Below are 19,044 nucleotides of genomic sequence, written 5' to 3' on the forward strand. Positions count from 1 at the left end.
ATGGTGAACAGTGAACAGAAGTTACAATGTAGGCACGTGTAGCGAATGGTGAACAGTGAACAGAAGTTACAATGTAGGCACGTGTACTGAATAGTGAACAGTGAACAGAAGTTACAATGTAGGCACATGTAGCGAATGGTGAACAGTGAACAGAAGTTACAATGCAGGCACGTGTAGTAAATGGTGAACAGTAAACAGAAGTTACAATGTAGGCACATGTAGCGAATGGTGAACAGTGAACAGAAGTTACAGTGCAGGCATGTGTACTGAATGGTGAACAGTGAACAGAAGTTACAATGTAGGCACGTGTAGCGAATGGTGAACAGTGAAAAGAAGTTACAATGTAGGCACGTGTAGCGAATGGTGAGCAGTGAACAGAAGTTACAATGCAGGCACATGTAGCGAATGGTGAACAGTGAACAGAAGTTACAATGTAGGCACGTGTAGCGAATGGTGAGCAGTGAACAGAAGTTACAATGCAGGCACATGTAGCGAATGGTGAGCAGTGAACAGAAGTTACAATGTAGGCACGTGTAGCGAATGGTGAACAAAAGTTACAGTGTAGGCACGTGTAGTGAATGGTGAACAGTGAACAGAAGTTACAATTGTAGGCACGTGTAGTGAATGGTGAACAGAAGTTACCATGTAGGCACATGTAGCAAATGTGAACAGTGAACAGAAGTTACAATGTAGGCACGTGTAGCGAATGGTGAGCAGTGAACAGAAGTTACAATGTAGGCACGTGCAGCGAATGGTGAACAGAAGTTACAGTGTAGGCACGTGTAGCGAATGGTGAGCAGTGAACAGAAGTTACAATGCACGCACATGTAGCGAATGGTGAGCAGTGAACAGAAGTTACAATGTAGGCACATGCAGCGAATGGTGAACAGAAGTTACAGTGTAGGCACGTGTAGTGAATGGTGAACAGTGAACAGAAGTTACAATGTAGGCACGTGTAGCGAATGGTGAGCAGTGAACAGAAGTTACAATGTAGGCACGTGCAGCGAATGGTGAACAGAAGTTACAGTGTAGGCACGTGTAGCGAATGGTGAGCAGTGAACAGAAGTTACAATGCACGCACATGTAGCGAATGGTGAGCAGTGAACAGAAGTTACAATGTAGGCACATGCAGCGAATGGTGAACAGAAGTTACAGTGTAGGCACGTGTAGTGAATGGTGAACAGTGAACAGAAGTTACAATGCACGCACATGTAGCGAATGGTGAGCAGTGAACAGAAGTTACAATGTAGGCACATGCAGCAAATGGTGAACAGAAGTTACAGTGTAGGCACGTGTAGTGAATGGTGAACAGTGAACAGAAGTTACAGTGTAGGCACGTGTAGCGAATGGTGAGCAGTGAACAGAAGTTACAATGCAGGCACATGTAGCGAATGGTGAACAGAAATTACAGTGTAGGCACGTGTAGTGAATGGTGAGCAGTGAACAGAAGTTACAATGCAGGCACATGTAGCGAATGGTGAACAGTGAACAGAAGTTACAATGTAGGCACGTGTAGTGAATGATGAACAGAAGTTACCATGTAGGCACATGTAGCGAATGGTGAACAGTGAACAGAAGTTACAATGTAGGCACATGTAGCGAATGGTGAGCAGTGAACAGAAGTTACAATGTAGGCACGTGCAACGAATGGTGAACAGAAATTACAGTGTAGGCACGTGTAGTGAATGGTGAACAGTGAACAGAAGTTACAATGTAGGCACGTGTAGTGAATGGTGAACAGTGAACAGAAGTTACAATGTAGGCACATGTAGCGAATGGTGAGCAGTGAACAGAAGTTACAGTTTAGGCACGTGTAGCGAATGGTGAACAGAAGTTACAGTGTAGGCACATGTAGCGAATGGTGAGCAGTGAACAGAAGTTACAATGTAGGCACGTGTAGTGAATGGTGAGTGTGATGAACTAGAAATGTTCTTAATGTTTTCTCTGAATACTGTGTTGGTGCCTCAGTGTCCCCATGGCAGTTCTTAATATCTGGCAGAGCAAAGGGCCAGTGCCCCTAAATGCCTGGCACTCTGTCTCCTGGCAACTGATGGCCTGGGCCCCTCCTCTGCAAAGGTGCCAACTGAAGGTGTTGGAGACAAAGGGGTCAGGAGACCCCCTGGCCCGGGACAGGAGCTGAGCAGAGAGGAGGGGCTGGAGGGGGTTTCAGTCTGGAGCTGGCTGGGGACGAGGAGTGAGGGCAGAGGGGGGGTCTGGCTCACTGTCCCCCAGAATGGACCCGGCCGAGGGGTCCGGTTCACTGTAGCTACAAGCTCTGTGTTAGACCCTGTTCCTGTCATCGAATAAACCTCTGTGTTACTGGCTGGCTGAGAGTCACGTCTGACTGCAAAGTGGGGGTGCAGGACCCTGTGGCTTCCCCAGGACCCCGCTGGGGGGGGGGCTCGCTGTGCGAAGTGCACGGAGGGGCAGAGGATGCTGAATGCTCCAAGGAGAGACCCAGGAGGTGAAGACGTGTGAGCTTCTTGCCCTGCAGACAGTCTGCTCCAAGGGAGAGGGGGCTCCCCAAATCCTGCCTGGCTTGGTGGGGAGCAGTTCCAGAGCATCGCCCGGTGACTCCGTGACAACTGGTGGCAGCGGCGGGACGTACTGCACCCCGTGAATGGCGCTGCTTGCAGTAAGTGACTGGGGAGCAGTAAAACAAAGGAGGGATAATGAGGACCAGGCGTGCTGAAGGCTCAGAGAGGGAGGGTTTCAGGGGGCGATTAACCTCTGGGAGTGTGTGACCAGCGAGAAGGACTGTTGGAGTAACGGGGTCCCCCGGAGGACTGCAGCGAGCAGTCCCAGGGGCGGAGGAGCTTGCCGTTCGACCCTGGGAGAGAGAAGGATTTTGCAGTAGCAGGGTTCCCCTGGGGATTGCAGGAGCAGTCCCAGGGGCGGAGGAGTCTGCAGCTCGACCCTGGCAAAGAGGTGGTGATCACGAGAAGGGCTGGCACACCAGGGGTTCTTCCTGGAAACCATGGGGCAGCCAAGAGCACACAGACCTGTGAGTCCAGAGCCACTTGGGAACGGTGAAGTGATAGTCTATCACCATCTCCTTGAGAAGGACATTGTGATCCTGTGCACAGAGGGTTACGCATGGGGACGTTCACCCAGGCACAGTTAATCGTGCAGTTGGAGGAGGAGGATCACTCTGAGGAGCAGATTCCTGACCCAGATGGGGCTACAAGAGGATCTGGGAGCAGCTGGAGCAGCAGCCAGGCATCCCCGAGAGTCTGGCCCCCAACCAGACGAGGGTCTTCACGATCGGGTTCCCCATCAGGGGATCGGAGACGGATGGGATGGGAGCAGAGCCCGAGAGAGCGAGAGGACCATGAGAGAGAGCAAGAGCCCGAGGAAAAGCTGCAGGAGAAGCAGCAGCAGCGTGGACTGGTGATGGTGGAGCGGAGAGACATAGGGGGCTGCCCAGGGGTCAGTGGGGAAACACGCCTGCGGGGACGAGACCCTGGGACAGAGAGAACTGTGGTGGTGCAGCCCCAGATGCTCAGGGGCTGTGGGACCTGGGTGAAGTTCCCTGGGGTGAAGCCCCTCCCCCTGCCTATGGCCCAGATCCCTGTGCAGACCCAGGAGGGGTCGGGCTGGCTGGTGGTTGGGGTTCTCCAGGATATCGGCTGGGAGGCCCTGCTGGGGGGTGACTGTCTCCCCATGGGACAGGATCCAGGCCCCACTCCTGTAACGGCCGAGGGTTTGAATTCAAATCCAGGGAACCAATTGGCTAGGATGGAAATGGTCAGTGAAAATGCAAATGACCTGGCTGGCAGTGGGGAGGGGCTGCAGGGCTCAGGATACCTGCCTACCTGTAACCAGCCCCCTGGGGCTGAGTGGGAGGGAGAGATGCTCCCCGCCCCCCTGCACACCGGAGAGGGGGCTCACGCTGGCTCTGATGCTGGGACCAGAGCAGAGAGCTTGCTGCCTGCCCCCACTGGGACAGCAAGGGCAGCGCTGAGCACGGGGGGAGCTGAGACCCCAGCTGAGTGGGGGGACACCCGGGCAGGGCAGGTCGGCTGCCAACCAGGTTTGCCTGGTCCAGACGTGCTGCTGGGAAGTGATTACACAGCAGGAAGGGAGCTACCAGGGACAGGGCTCAGGGGGGCTGTGACCCCAGGCCCAGCCAGCGAGAGGGAGCAGGTCCCACTCCCTGCCCCAGCCGCTGAATCCCAGACCGAGCTGCAGAGGGATCCCTCCTTGGAGAAGCTGAGGGAACTTGCTGGCCACAGCTCTGCAAACCTCCTTGGGGAAGGCTGCAGGGACAGAGTCCTGCGGGAGAAGGGATTCCTGTACCGGGAATGGGCTCCCCAAGGGGAAGTAGAACTGGGGGAATCGGGAGGCAGCTGGTGGTGCCCCAGGAATCCACAGGGTTCTCCTCTTTAGAGCTGCTGGACAGAAGGAAAGTGAGGGGACCCCTGGACCTGGAAGGGGAGAATTGGATGGAGAAGGGGGAAGACCCCCGGGGGGATCTCTTCCCTGAGGTGGGAGCCAATGTCCCCATCAGGTGTTCCCCGTTCAGAGTCACTGGGAAAGCAGCCCAGAACCTGGAGAGAGAGGTTAGGGACATGCTGGCTTTAGATGGGATCCAGCCGTTTTACAGCCCATGGGCCTCACCCGTGGGGCTGATCCCCAAGGGAGACAGGATGATCTGGTTTTATGGGGGCTATCAGAAGCTTAAAGCCATCACAGTGTCCAATGCCGACCCCATGCCTAGGCCTGAGGAGATTCTAGACAAGCAGAGGGGGATGGAGAACGTGGCCCTGGCAGACACTGATAACATGTGCATCTTTAGCCAGACCTGGGAGGAACAGGTGTCCCAGGTGAAGAGGGGGCTGGGCTGCCTCAAGGAGGTGGGACTGACGGTAAAAGCTGCAAAGTGCAAGGGGGGATGGCAGAGGTGTTGTCTCTGGGCCACAAGGTGGGGAGCGGCTGCCCCAGCCCAGAGCTGGCCAAGGCCAAGATGGGGGCTCTTAACCAAGAGAGCCCGAATCGCAGCCCAGAGTGCGAGGAGAAGACCCCGTCCCAGTTTGAACCCCAGGGGTATTGGGGATAGCAAAAGGGTTCAAGCCGCATAAACCTTCCCACATGCGGCCTGCAAGTGCCATCGAGCACACCCGACCTAAGGGAGGGCGTGAGACTGGACTGTCCTGGTGTAACTCACACCGAGGAATGGGAGAGATGCTGGGGCATCCATGGGAACGTTGGTGGGTTCGAACTTCCCCAGGTCACTGGCTGAAGTGACCTCGCTCAGTTCGGTCTCGAAGGGGGGAGAGATGTGACGAACGGGGAATGTTCTTAATGTTTGGTCTGAATACTGTGTTGGTGCCTCAGTGTCCCCTATACTGTTCTTAATATCTAGGTGGTGGGTTAAAGGCATGTGATTGCTGCAGAGGAAGGGGCCAGTGCACCTAAATGCCTGACCCTCTGTCTCCTGGCAACTGCTGGCCTGGGCCCCCCCTGCAAAGGTGCCAACTGAAGGTGTTGGAGACAAAGGGGTCAGGAGACCCCCTGGCCCGGGACAGGAGCTGAGCAGAGAGGAGGGGCTGGAGGGGGTTTCAGTCTGGAGCTGGCTGGGGACGAGGAGTGAGGGCAGAGGGGGGGTCTGGCTCACTGTCCCCCAGAATGGACCCAGCCGAGGGGTCCGGTTCACTGTAGCTACAAGCTCTGTGTTAGACCCTGTTCCTGTCATCGAATAAACCTCTGTGTTACTGGCTGGCTGAGAGTCACGTCTGACTGCAAAGTGGGGGTGCAGGACTCTGTGGCTTCCCCAGGACCCCGCTGGGGCAGGCTCGCTGTGGGAAGTGCACTGATGGGCAGAGGATGCTGAATGCTCCAAGGAGAGACCCAGGAGGTGAAGCCGTGTGAGCTTCTTGCCCTGAACAAGTCAGCTCCAAGGGAGAGGAGGCTCCTCAAAGTCCTGCCTGGCTGGTGGGGAGCAGTTCCAGAGCATCGCCCAGTGACTCCCTGACAGTGAGCAGTGAACAGAAGTTACAATGTAGACACGTGTAGCGAATGGTGAATAATGAACAGAAGTTACAATGTAGGCACGTGTAGTGAATGGTGAACAGTGAACAGAAGTTAAAATGTAGGCACGTGTAGCGAATGGTGAACAGTGAACAGAAGTTACAGTGTAGGCACGTGTAGTGAATGGTGAACAGAAGTTACTGTGTAGGCACATGTAGTGAATGGTGAACAGTGAACAGAAGTTACAATGTAGGCACGTGTAGCGAATGGTGAACAGTGAACAGAAGTTACAATGTAGTCACGTGTGGGGAATGGTGAACAGTGAACAGAAGTTACAATGTAGGCACGTGTAGCGAATGGTGAACAGAAGTTACAAGGTAGGCACGTGTAGCGAATGGTGAGCAGTGAACAGAAGTTACAAGGTAGGCACGTGTAGTGAATGGTGAACAGTGAACAGAAGTTACAATGTAGGCACGTGTAGTGAATGGTGAACAGAAGTTACAATGTAGGCACATGTAGCGAATGGTGATCAGTGAACAGAAGTTACAATGTAGGCACGTGTGGGAAATGGTGAACAGTGAACAGAAGTTACAATGTAGGCACGTGTAGCGAATGGTGAACAGAAGTTACAAGGTAGGCACGTGTAGCGAATGGTGAGCAGTGAACAGAAGTTACAAGGTAGGCACGTGTAGTGAATGGTGAACAGTGAACAGAAGTTACAATGTAGGCACGTGTAGTGAATGGTGAACAGAAGTTACAATGTAGGCACATGTAGCGAATGGTGATCAGTGAACAGAAGTTACAGTTTAGGCACGTGTAGCGAATGGTGAACAGTGAACAGAAGTTACAATGTAGGCACGTGTGGGGAATGGTGAACAGTGAACAGAAGTTACAATGTAGGCACGTGTAGCGAATGGTGAACAGAAGTTACAAGGTAGGCACGTGTAGCGAATGGTGAGCAGTGAACAGAAGTTACAAGGTAGGCACGTGTAGTGAATGGTGAGCAGTGAACAGAAGTTACAATGTAGGCACGTGTAGTGAATGGTGAGCAGTGAACAGAAGTTACAGTGTCGGCACGTGTAGCGAATGGTGAACAGAAGTTACAATGTAGGCACGTGTAGCGAATGGTGAACAGAAGTTACAATAGTGAAACAGTGCCAGTCTCAGTGATTTAAGCAGGACTTGGACTGCTAGTGAAACGTACAAGGGCAGCTGACTGAACAGCTCCGGCTCTTAGCCAGCATCTCCACTGTCAATTAGCCAGGTCTTGGGGGAACCGGTTCCATGAACGAACCTTGTTTCATTCCTAAAACTTTGCTTATGAAGTTACATGACTAAAGTGAACAGTTAAAAACAATTTCATTCATCAGTTCTACACCGGGCTTCTCCCTCGCCCCGTCCTGCCCCTGGGAATCTCCCCCCGTCCTGGCACCGCGCATCTCCCCCCTGTCTGGCCCTGGGTGTCTCTCCCCCGAGTGACCCCGTCTGCACCCCGAGTGACCCCCGGGCCTCTCCTCCCCGAGTGACCCCAGGCATCTGCCCCCAAGAAACCCCTGAGTGTCTCCTCCCTGGGTGTCTCCCCCTTGAGTGACCCCCGGGCCTCTCCCCCCCGAGTGACCCCAGGCATCTGCCCCCAAGAAACCCCTGGGTGTCTCCCCCCTGGGTGTCTGCCCCTCGAGTGACCCCCGGGCGTCTCTCCCCAAAGTGACCCCCGTCTCCCCCCCGAGTGACCCCCGGCGTCTCCCCCCAGCCTACGCCAACAAGGTGCTGCTCTCGCTCTTCACGCTGGAGATGCTGCTCAAGGTCTACGCCCTGGGCCTGCAGGGCTATTTCATCAGCTTCTTCAACCGCTTTGACTGCTTCGTGGTGTGCGGGGGCATCCTGGAGACGCTGCTGGTGGAGCTGCAGGTCATGGAGCCGCTTGGCATCTCCGTGCTCCGCTGCGTCCGCCTGCTGCGCATCTTCAAAGTCACCAGGTCCGCGGGAGGGCGGGGGGAGCAGGCATCGGGGCTGGGCGTGGGGCTGGGCTGGGTGTGGGGTACTGGGCGTGGGGCCGGGCTGGGTGTGGGGTACTGTGTGTGGGGCAGGGCCAGGCATGGGGATGGGCCGGGCGTGGGGTACTGTGTGTGGGGCCAGGCCAGGCGTGGGGCCAGGCCGGGTGTGGGGTACTGTGTGTGGGGCAGGGCCAAGCGTGGGGCTGGGCTGGGTTTGGCGTACTGGGTGTGGGGCTGGGCTGGGCATGGGGTACTGGCTGTGGGGCCGGGCTGGGCATGGGGCCGGCCATGGGAGGGGCACAGCAACCAGCCGTGGGTCGCCTCATCTGCCCCCCAGGCACTGGGCATCGCTGAGTAACCTGGTGGCCTCGCTGCTGAACTCCATGAAATCCATCGCGTCCCTGCTCCTGCTGCTCTTCCTCTTCATCATCATCTTCTCCCTGCTCGGGATGCAGCTTTTCGGGGGCAAGTTCAACTTCGACGAGACCCAGACCAAGCGCAGCACCTTCGACACCTTTCCGCAGGCGCTGCTCACCGTCTTCCAGGTACCCCCTGGAACCCCCCCGGGGTCCCCCCCGAACCCTCCATGGGGCCCCCGTCCGCCTCCCCCTGGGACCCACCCGGCACCCCCACCTTCGACACCTTCCCGCAGGCGCTGCTCACCGTCTTCAAGGTACCCGCTGGAACCCCCCCGGGGTCCCCCCCGAACCCCCCATGGGGCCCCCGTCCGCCTCCCCCTGGGACCCACCCGGCACCCCCACCTTCGACACCTTCCCGCAGGCGCTGCTCACTGTCTTCCAGGTACCCCCTGGAACCCCCCTGGGGTCCCCCCAGAACCCCCCATGGAGCCCCCATACACCTCCCCCTGGGACCCACCCGGCACCCCCACCTTCGACACCTTCCCGCAGGCGCTGCTCACCGTCTTCCAGGTACCCCCTGGAACCCCCCCGGGGCCCCCCCAGAACCCCCATGGGGCCCCCGTACGCCTCCCCCTGGGATCCACCCCAGCAACCCCACCTTCGACACCTTTCCGCAGGCGCTGCTCACCGTCTTCCAGGTACCCCCTGGAACCCCCCCGGGGCCCCCCCAGAACCCCCATGGGGCCCCCATACGCCTCCCCCTGGGACCCACCCCAGCAACCCCACCTTCGACACCTTTCCGCAGGCGCTGCTCACCGTCTTCCAGGTACCCCCTGGAACCCCCCCGGGGCCCCCCCAGAACCCCCATGGGGCCCCCGTACGCCTCCCCCTGGGATCCACCCCAGCAACCCCACCTTCGACACCTTTCCGCAGGCGCTGCTCACCGTCTTCCAGGTACCCCCTGGAACCCCCCCGGGGCCCCCCCAGAACCCCCCATGGAGCCCCCATACACCTCCCCCTGGGACCCACCCGGCACCCCCACCTTCGACACCTTCCCGCAGGCGCTGCTCACCGTCTTCCAGGTACCCCCTGGAACCCCCCCGGGGTCCCCCCCGAACCCTCCATGGGGCCCCCGTCCGCCTCCCCCTGGGACCCACCCGGCACCCCCACCTTCGACACCTTCCCGCAGGCGCTGCTCACCGTCTTCCAGGTACCCCCTGGAACCCCCCCGGGGGCCCCCCCAGAACCCCCCATGGGGCCCCCATACACCTCCCCCTGGGACCCACCCGGCACCCCCACCTTCGACACCTTTCCGCAGGCGCTGCTCACCGTCTTCCAGGTACCCCCTGGAACCCCCCCGGGGCCCCCCCAGAACCCCCATGGGGCCCCCGTACGCCTCCCCCTGGGACCCACCCGGCACCCCCACCTTCGACACCTTTCCGCAGGCGCTGCTCACCGTCTTCCAGGTACCCCCTGGAACCCCCCCGGGGCCCCCCCAGAACCCCCATGGGACCCCGTACGCCTCCCCCTGGGACCCACCCGGCACCCCCACCTTCGACACCTTTCCGCAGGCGCTGCTCACCGTCTTCCAGGTACCCCCTGGAACCCCCCCGGGGTCCCCCCCGAACCGTCCATGGGGCCCCCGTCCGCCTCCCCCTGGGACCCACCCGGCACCCCCACCTTCGACACCTTTCCGCAGGCGCTGCTCACCGTCTTCCAGGTACCCCCTGGAACCCCCCCGGGGCCCCCCCAGAACCCCCATGGGGCCCCCATACGCCTCCCCCTGGGACCCGCCAGGCACCCCCACCTTCGACACCTTTCCACAGGCGCTGCTCACCGTCTTCCAGGTACCCCCTGGAACCCCCCCGGGGTCCCCCCCGAACCCCCCCATGGAGCCCCCGTACGCCTCCCCCTGGGACCCACCCGGCACCCCCACCTTCGACACCTTTCCGCAGGCGCTGCTCACCGTCTTCCAGGTACCCCCTGGAACCCCCCCGGGGTCCCCCCCAAACCCCCTTGGGGCCCCCGTATGCCTCCCCCTGGGACCCACCCGGCACCCCCACCTTCGACACCTTTCCGCAGGCGCTGCTCACCGTCTTCCAGGTACCCCCTGGAACCCCCCCGGGGTCCCCCCCGAACCCCCCCATGGAGCCCCCGTACGCCTCCCCCTGGGACCCACCCGGCACCCCCACCTTCGACACCTTTCCGCAGGCGCTGCTCACCGTCTTCCAGGTACCCCCTGGAACCCCCCCGGGGTCCCCCCCAAACCCCCTTGGGGCCCCCGTACGCCTCCCCCTGGGACCCGCCCGGCACCCCCACCTTCGACACCTTCTCGCAGGCGCTGCTCACCGTCTTCCAGGTACCCCCTGGAACCCCCCCGGGGCCCCCCCAGAACCCCCCATGGAGCCCCCGTACGCCTCCCCCTGGGACCCACCCCGGCACCCCCACCTTCGACACCTTCTGGCAGGCGCTGCTCACCGTCTTCCAGGTACCCCCTGGAACCCCCCCGGGGCCCCCCCAGAACCCCCATGGGGGCCCCCGTCCGCCTCCCCCTGGGACCAACCCCGGCATCCCCACCTTCGACACCTTCTCGCAGGCGCTGCTCACCGTCTCCAACACCTTCAGTTGGCACCTTGCAGGGGGGGGCCCAGGCCAGCAGTTGCTAGGAGACAGAGTGCCAGGCATTTAGGTGCACTGGCCCCTCCCTCTGCAGCAACCACACCCCCTTCTCCCCCACCTTGGAGACTTAAGAACCGCAGAGGGAAACTGAGGCACCAACACAGGATTCAAAGAAAACATTAAGAACATTCTAAGTTCGTCACAGGCACCTTCCTGCAGGCCCTGCTCACTGACTTCCAGGTGCCCCCCACACCCCAGGGTCACTCCCCTGGGATCCCCCACTCCCCCCAGGGGGCCACGCCAGCCCCTGCCCCCCACTGACGGCTGCCTGGCCCCCCAGATCCTGACGGGCGAGGACTGGAACGTGGTGATGTACGACGGGATCATGGCATACGGGGGGCCCTACTTCCCCGGCATGCTGGTCTGCGTCTACTTCATCATCCTCTTCATCTGCGGCAACTGTACCCGCCGGGTGGGGGCTGCAGGGGGCTGGGGCAGGGGGGCTACAAGGGGCCGGGGCCAGGGGGCTGCAGGGAGCCGGGCAGGGGAGCTACAGGGGGCTGGGGGGGCTACAGGAGGCAGGGCCCTGGGCCAGGGGGTGGGGGGCTCTAGAGGGCCAGGGCAGGGGGGCTACAAGGGGCTGGGGCCAGGGCAGGGGGGCTACAGGAGGCCGGGGCAGTGGCTGACGGGGGGAGGGGGAATTGACAGGCAGCTGGCGACTAGTGGGGGCAGATCTCAGGCTGGGGGTGGAGGGGGTCTGTATCAGGAGGATGGGGGGCCCTGGAGCCAGGCAGTGGCGTGGAGGGGCTGACACTGGGGGGTGCGATTTGGGGTGGGCTGGGACCCCCTGCACCCCCATTTTCCTGAGCCCCCCCCAGATATCCTGCTGAACGTTTTCCTGGCCATTGCTGTGGACAATCTGGCCGATGGGGACAACATCAACTCGTCCAAGGAGGAGGAGAGCAGAAAGTGAGGGGCCCGGACGCCTGGGTTCTCTCCTTGGGTCTGGGAGGGGAGCAGGGGTTCGTGGTTAGAGCGGGTGGGGGGGGCTGGGAGCCTGGACACCTGGGTTCTTTCCCCGGCTCTGGGAGGGGAGTGGGGGCTGGTGGTTAGAGCAGGGGGGGCTGGGAGCCCGGACTCCTGGGTTCTCCCCCAGCTCTGGCAGAGGAGTGGGGTCGGCGGTGGACTGAGCACCCGGGTGCCTGGGTTCTCTCCCCATCTCTGCTCCGAGCCCCCCTGTTCCCCGCAGGGGGAAGGCGGCGGATGAAGCCCAGGGCAGCGGCAGCCAGGATGGCAGCATGAAGGTAAGAAGTGCCCCCCCGCCAGGGTGGGGCAGCCCATATTCCCCCCCCATATCCCCTCTTCGCAGCCTCTTCTCTGTCCTTAGTCCGGGCCCCCTCTCTTCCATCCTCTGTCCCCATGCTGGCCATAGTCCAGGGTCCCAGCTGCTAGGCGGGGACCCGGGGTCACACCCTGGCCCTAAACAATAACCATCCCTCTCCCCACCGCCTCACTGAACACGCAGCACGTGGGGGAAACTGAGTCACACCCGGCACAGCATGTTCAGAAACGCCCCCACTTGGTCCTGCCCTGGTGGAGGGTCGGCCCCTGGGGTTGTTCAGTGCCAGGTGGCGAATGGCTGTTGTTAGCTAGGCTCCTCCATGGCACCTTGCCCCACCGCTGGTTAACCAGGCAGCACGCTGGGGAAACTGAGGCACGCACAATACTCATCCAAAATTTTATGAACAATTCCCTCTCCATGACAATGGGGTTCGTCCTGGACGCTGGGGTTCACACCAGGGGCAGGGGAGCTGTAATCCCCTGGCGGGGGTCTGCCTGCCCCCACATAGCGCAGGGCTCGGCCCCTCCAGCAGGGGACGCAGGGACACACACAGACCTCGGCTCCTGCTGCTCTCTCCCCAGGTGCCGTGCGGGGAGGAAGAGGAGGAGGAGGATGAAGAAGGGAGTGAAGAAGGAGGTAGGAAGGGCGGGTCTGACTCTAACCCCAGCTCCAAGTGCCCTACCCATTGGAACCCAAACCCTAGGGCGGGAAGTCCTACCCATAGGAGCCCTACCCCCAGCTCCAAGAGCCCTGCCCTTAGGAACCCTAACCCGGGCCGGCTTTAGCAAGTGCGGGGCCCGAGTCGAACAGTTTCAACGGGGTCCCAGCAGGGATGACTGAAAAAAAAAAATAGAAAAAAACAGGAGGGGCTTGTACTCACCGGGCAGGGCTCCTAGTCTTGGGCGGCGGGTCCTTCACTCGCTCCAGGTCTCCACGGCACTGAAGGACCTTCCGCCGAGGTGCTGCCGAAGACCCGGAGCGCCGCTGAGTGAGTAAAAATTAAAAAGGAGCCTCTCGCCAGTGAAGGGATTCTCGGCCCCTTGCCCCCCGTGGCGGCCCTGCCACTGGGCTTGGGGCCCTCTTAGGTGCGGGGCCTGATTCGGGGGAATTGGTGGCATTGGCCTAAAGCCGGCCCTGCTCCCAGCTGGGGGTGCCTTGGGGCAGGGTGTGGGGCAGAGGGTGTCACGGAGTCCCCGGGCGATGCTCTGGAACTGCTCCCCACCAAGCCAGGCAGGACTCTGGGAGCCTCCTCTCCCTTGGAGCAGACTGTCTGCAGGGCAAGAAGCTCCCACGACTTCACCTCCTGGGTCTCTCCTTGGAGCATTCAGCATCCTCTGCCCCTCCGTGCGCTTCCCACAGCGAGCCCGCCCCAGCGGGGTCCTGGGGGGGCCAGAGGGTCCTGCCCCCCCACTTTGCAGTCAGACGTGACTCTCAGCCAGCCAGTAACACAGAGGTTTATTCGATGACAGGAACAGGGTCTAACACAGAGCTTGTAGGTACGGCGAACCGGACCCCTCGGCCACGTCCATTCTGGGGGGCAGTGAGCCAGACCCCTACGTCTGCCCCCAGCCAGCTCCAGACTGAAACCCCCACCAGCCCCTCCTCCTCTGCTCAGCTCCTGTCCCAGGCCAGGGGGTCTCCTGACCCCTTTGTCTCCAACACCTTCAGCTGGCACCTTTGCAGGGGGGGCCCAGGCATCAGTTGCTAGGAGACAGAGTGTCAGGCATTTAGGTGCACTGGCCCTTTGCTCTGCCAGATACTTAAGAACTGCCATGGGGACACTGAGGCACCAACACAGTATTCAGAGAAAACATTAAGAACATTCCTAGTTCATCACAGAGGGCTTGGTAGGGGGCAGTCTCCCCTGGCTGTCCTGGGGCGTGCCATGGGTCAGGGTGGGGGTGCTCTCCCCTTGGGCGCTGGGACCTTGGAGATCTGTGGCTGCTAGTCATGACCCTGCTGTATTTTTAGATCCTATCATGATGAATAGGAACCCGGACGCCTGGGTTCTCTCCCTGACTCTGGGAGGGGAGTGGGGACTGGTAGTTAGAGTCGAGGGCGGGGGACTGGAAGCCCGGACTCCTGGGTTCTCTGCTCGGGGAGGGTCTGGCTGAGCCCAGCAGGGCCTCACACCTGTCTGCCCCATAGGGGAGGAGCCGGAGGAGGGCGACCAGGAGAGCCTGGCCAAGTCCCACCTGGACAAGCTGGAGCAGGCACCGACCGAGAAAGTTCTGCCCATCCCGGCCGGCAGCGCCTTCTTCATCCTGAGCAGCACCAACCCGTGAGTGCCACGTGGGGCGGCACGGCGGGGAGTGGGGCAGGGCCTGTCCCCTCTGGGGGGCGCCGGCTCCCACCTGGCCCCAGGGCAGGGCCTGGCTGGCTCAGGGGGTGGGGAATGGGCCTGGGGCCTGTCCCCTCTGGGGGGCACCAGCTCCCACCTGGCCCCAGGGCAGGGACTGGCTGGGGCAGGGGGACAGGGAATGGGGCAGGGGCCTGTCCCCTCTGGGGGGCACCAGCTCCCACCTGGCCCCAGGGCAGGGACTGGCTGGCTCAGGGGGCAGGGAATGGGGCAGGGGCCTGTCCCCTCTGGGGGGCACCAGCTCCGACCTGGCCCCAGGGCAGGGACTGGCTAGCTCAGGGGGGCAGGGAATGGGGCAGGGGCCTGTCCCCTCTGGGGGGCACCAGCTGGCTCTGAGGGGGCTGGGAATGGGACAGGGACCTGTCCCCTCTGAGGGGCGCCGGCTCCCACCCAGCCCCAGGGCAGGGACTGGCTGGGGCAGGGGGGTGGGGAATGGGCCTGGGGCCTGTCCCCTCTGGGGGGTGCTGGCTGGCTCTGGGGGGGCAGGAAATGGGACAGGGACCTGTCCCCTCTGGGGGGCGCCGGCTCCCACCTGGCCCCAGGGCAGGGAGTGGCTGGGGCAGGGGGGCAGGGAATGGGGCAGGGGCCTGTCCCCTCTGGGGGGTGCTGGCTGGCTCTCTGGGGGCTGGGAATGGGACAGGGACCTGTCCCCTCTGAGGGGCGCCGGCTCCCACCCGGCCCCAGGGCAGGGAGTGGCTGGGGCAGGGGGGCAGGGAATGGGGCAGGGGCCTGTCCCCTCTGGGGGGCACCAGCTGGCTCTGGGGGGGCTGGGAATAGGGCAGCAGTCTGTCCCCTTTGGGGGGCGCCAGCTCCCACCCAGCCCCAGGGCTGGTTCTGGCTGGCCGGCTCGGGGTGGCGGTTCTGGTTCTGACCCAATCTCTCCTCTGCCCCCAGGCTCCGGGTGGGGTGTCACGCCTTGATCCATCACCATATCTTCACCAATCTCATCCTCGTCTTCATCATCCTCAGTAGTATCTCGCTGGCTGCCGAGGACCCCATCCGGGCCCACTCCTTCCGCAACATCGTGAGGCCCCAGGGGTGGGGGGCGGAATAAGGGGGGAGGGGGAAGGAGGAGGCGTGGGGAGGGGCACAGGATGAGGAAGAATGGGGTTGAGTGGAGATGGATGGGAGGGAGGAGTGGGGGAGTGAGGAAGGGGGCTAGATGGGGCAGGGGCCTGGGCAGGGTGGACAAGGAGGGGCACGGGAGGGAGGGGCACTGTGGTGGGGCAGATGGGCAGGACAGGGCAGGGGAGCGGAAGGGGACATTGGGGAAGGGTGCGGGGGCTGCCCCACATTGGCCGTTGACTCTCCTCCATGGCCTTATCTTCCCCCCATCCCTGCTCAGATTCTGGGGTACTTGGACTATGCCTTCACCTCCATCTTCACCATGGAGATCCTGCTCAAGGTACTGCCGGGGGGCTGGGCGCCAGGACTCCTGGGTTCTCTCCCGGCTCTGGGAGGGGAGTGGGGGCTGGTGGTTAGAGCAGGGGGCCTGGGAGCCAGGACTCCTGGGTTCTCTCCCGGCTCTGGGAGGGGAGTGGGGGCTGGTGGTTAGAGCAGGGGGGCTGGGCGCCAGGACTCCTGGGTTCTCTCCCCAGCTCTGGGAGGGGAGTGGGGGCTGGTGTTTAGAGCAGAGGCGGGTGGGCGCCAGGACTCCTGGGTTCTCTCCAGGCTCTGGGAGGGGAGTGGGGCCCAGGGCTCAGCACAGGCCTGGATTGACCCTCTTCCCCCACTGCCTCCCCAGATGACAGCCTATGGGGCCTTCCTCCACAAAGGCTCCTTCTGCAGGAACTGGTTCAACCTGCTGGATCTGCTGGTCGTGAGCGTCTCCCTCATCTCCTTTGGGATCCAGTGAGTGGGGTGGGGGAGAGCAGCTCCTGGTGATGGGGGGCCAGGAGTGCAGTGGGTGAATGGTGCTATATGGGGCTGGAGTGGAGAGAAGGAGGTAGCCAGGCCCAGGAAATGGTTTGGGTGCAGGTGGGAATGGTGGGTGGATGCAGTGGGATACGCTGGGCGTGGGAAGGTTTGGCAGATGTCCTGGGGTACGCCGGTCATGGGAAAGATTGGTAGGGCCGTAGGATACACCGGGTGTAGGAAGAATTGATGGGGGTAGTGATATATGCCAGGCATAGGAAGAATTGGTGGGGGATGTGGGATATGCCAGGCACAGGAAGGATTGGCAGATGGGAAGGGATACTCTGGGCATTGGAAGGATTGGTGGAGGCAGTGGGATATGCCGGGGGCGGGAAGGATTGGTGGAGGCAGTGGGATACGCCGGGAGGAGGGAAGGATTGGTGGAGGCGATGGGATATGCCAGGTATGGGAAGGATTAGTGAGGGGATGGGATATGCCAGGGGTGGGAAGGATTGGTGGAGGCAGTAGGATACGCCGGGCATGGGAAGGATTGGTGGAGGCGGTGGGATATGCTGGGGGTGGGAAGGATTGGTGGAGGCAATGGGATATGCGGGGGGTGGGGCAGGAAGGATTAGTGGAGGCGATGGGATACGCCGGGTATGAGAAGGATTGGTGGAGAAAGTGGGATATGCTGGGGGAGGGAAGGATTGGTGAGGGCCGTGGGATACGCTGGGGGAGGGAAGGATTGGTGGAGGTGCTGGGATACACCGGGGGCGGGAACAATTGGTGGAGGCAATGGGATATGCGGGGGGGGGGGAGAGGAGGAAGGATTGGTGGAGGCGATGGGATACGCCGGGTATGGGAAGGATTGGTGGAGGTGGTGGGATACGCTGGGGGTGGGAAGGATTGGTGGAAGCGGTGGGATATGCCGGGGGTGGGAAGGATTGGTGGAAGTGGTGGGATACGCTGGGGGTGGGAAAGATTGGTGGAGGCAGTGGGATACGCCGGGGGGTGGGAAGGGTTGGTGGAAGCTGTGGGATACGCCGGGGGGTGGGAAGGATTGGTGGAAACCGTGGGATATGCCGGGGGTGGGAAGGATTGATGGAGGCGTTGGGATACGCCGGGGGGTGGGAAGGATTGGTGGAAGCGGTGGGATATGCCGGGGGTGGGAAGGATTGATGGAGGCGGTGGGATACGCCGGGGGGTGGGAAGGATTGGTGGAGGTGGTGGGATACGCTGGGGGTGGGAAGGATTGGTGGAAGCCGTGGGATACGCCGGGGGGTGGGAAGGATTGGTGGAAGCGGTGGGATATGCTGGGGGTGGGAAGGATTGGTGGAGGAGGTGGGATACGCCGGGGGGGGTGGGAAGGATTGGTGGAAGCGGTGGGATACGCTGGAGGGTGGGAAGGATTGGTGGAAGCTGTGGGATATGCCGGGGGTGGGAAGGATTGATGGAGGTGGTGGGATACGCTGGGGGGTGGGAAGGATTGGTGGAAGAGGTGGGATATGCCAGGGGTGGGAAAGATTGGTGGAAGCGGTGGGATACGCCGGGGGGTGGGAAGGATTGGTGGAAGAGGTGGGATATGCCAGGGGTGGGAAGGATTGGTGGAAGCGGTGGGATATGCCGGGGGTGGGAAGGATTGGTGGAAGCCGTGGGATACGCCAGGGGGTGGGAAGGATTGGTGGAAGCCATGGGATATGCCGGGGGTGGGAAGGATTGGTGGAGGCGGTGGGATACGCCGGGGGGTGGGAAGGATTGGTGGAGACGGTGGGATACGCTGGGGGGTGGGAAGGATTGGTGGCGGCGGTGGGATATGATGGGGGCAGGGGGTACTGGGCAGGTCAGTTGGGGAACTCCCCCCAATGTCTGACCCCCACTCCCCACCCAGCTCCAGCGCCATCTCTGTGGTGAAGATTTTGCGTGTGCTGCGTGTGCTGCGGCCTCTCCGAGCCATCAACCGGGCCAAGGGGCTGAAGGTGAGGGGGGCGCGGTGGGGGCAGTGCTCGGGGGGCTGGTGCAGAGGGCTGGGAGGGGCTGAAGGTGAGGGAGGCGCTGGGGGGCAGCACTCGGTGGCGTGGGAGGGGCTGCAGGGCCAGGGATGCTGTGATGTGGGGCTCCAAGGGGCACCGAGGGGTGCAGGGGGGTCGCTGTGTGGCGGGGGGTCTCACTCCCCTGCCCCCCCCAGCATGTGGTCCAGTGCGTCTTCGTGGCCATTCGCACCATCGGCAACATCATGATCGTCACCACCCTGCTGCAGTTCATCTTCGCCTGCATCGGGGTGCAGCTCTTCAAGGTGAGCGCCGTGGGGCCCGCAGCCCAGCCCCCAGCGCCCTGCCCCCCATGGGGTCCCCCGCAGCCCAGCCCCCAGCACCCTGCCCCCTATGGGGTCCCCCGCAGCCCTGCCTCTAGGGCACCGCCCAGCCCCCAGCCCCCAGCACCCCACCCCCCATGGGGTCCCCAGCCCCCCACCCCATGGGGCCCGCAGCCCAGCCCCTAGGGCCCCCCAGCCCCTAGGGCCCCCCGCCCCCCAGCGCCCCACCCCCATGG

The 19,044-nt window shown here is 61.9% G+C and overlaps 1 protein-coding gene and 1 long non-coding RNA gene across 18 annotated transcripts in view; both read left to right on the forward strand.

Moving 5' to 3' along the window:
• CACNA1F (calcium voltage-gated channel subunit alpha1 F) overlaps positions 1-19,044 on the forward strand; it is a 79,690-nt gene that overhangs the window by 19,646 nt on the left and 41,000 nt on the right. Inside the window, exons 12-23 of the mRNA XM_050928147.1 lie at positions 7,721-7,946; positions 8,302-8,509; positions 11,283-11,403; positions 11,821-11,911; positions 12,192-12,321; positions 12,866-12,920; positions 14,433-14,565; positions 15,538-15,667; positions 15,989-16,048; positions 16,388-16,494; positions 18,386-18,473; positions 18,683-18,790. Of these exons, the coding sequence (XP_050784104.1) occupies positions 7,721-7,946; positions 8,302-8,509; positions 11,283-11,403; positions 11,821-11,911; positions 12,192-12,321; positions 12,866-12,920; positions 14,433-14,565; positions 15,538-15,667; positions 15,989-16,048; positions 16,388-16,494; positions 18,386-18,473; positions 18,683-18,790 (1,457 nt within the window). The remainder of the gene's footprint in view (positions 1-7,720; positions 7,947-8,301; positions 8,510-11,282; positions 11,404-11,820; positions 11,912-12,191; positions 12,322-12,865; positions 12,921-14,432; positions 14,566-15,537; positions 15,668-15,988; positions 16,049-16,387; positions 16,495-18,385; positions 18,474-18,682; positions 18,791-19,044) is intronic.
• On the forward strand, positions 869-7,339 carry LOC127036480 (uncharacterized). Of its 17 annotated transcripts, none has more exons than XR_007770113.1 (4): positions 869-1,028; positions 6,348-6,437; positions 6,604-6,693; positions 6,905-7,339. It is a non-coding gene; the product is annotated as an uncharacterized LOC127036480 (long non-coding RNA). The 17 variants fall into 17 exon arrangements; XR_007770106.1 differs by having other exon boundaries at positions 869-990; positions 6,348-6,520; XR_007770110.1 differs by having other exon boundaries at positions 869-990; positions 6,348-6,475; positions 6,649-6,693.

Source organism: Gopherus flavomarginatus, chromosome 18 (assembly GCF_025201925.1).
Source record: "Gopherus flavomarginatus isolate rGopFla2 chromosome 18, rGopFla2.mat.asm, whole genome shotgun sequence".
NCBI classification, from domain to species: Eukaryota; Metazoa; Chordata; order Testudines; family Testudinidae; genus Gopherus; species Gopherus flavomarginatus.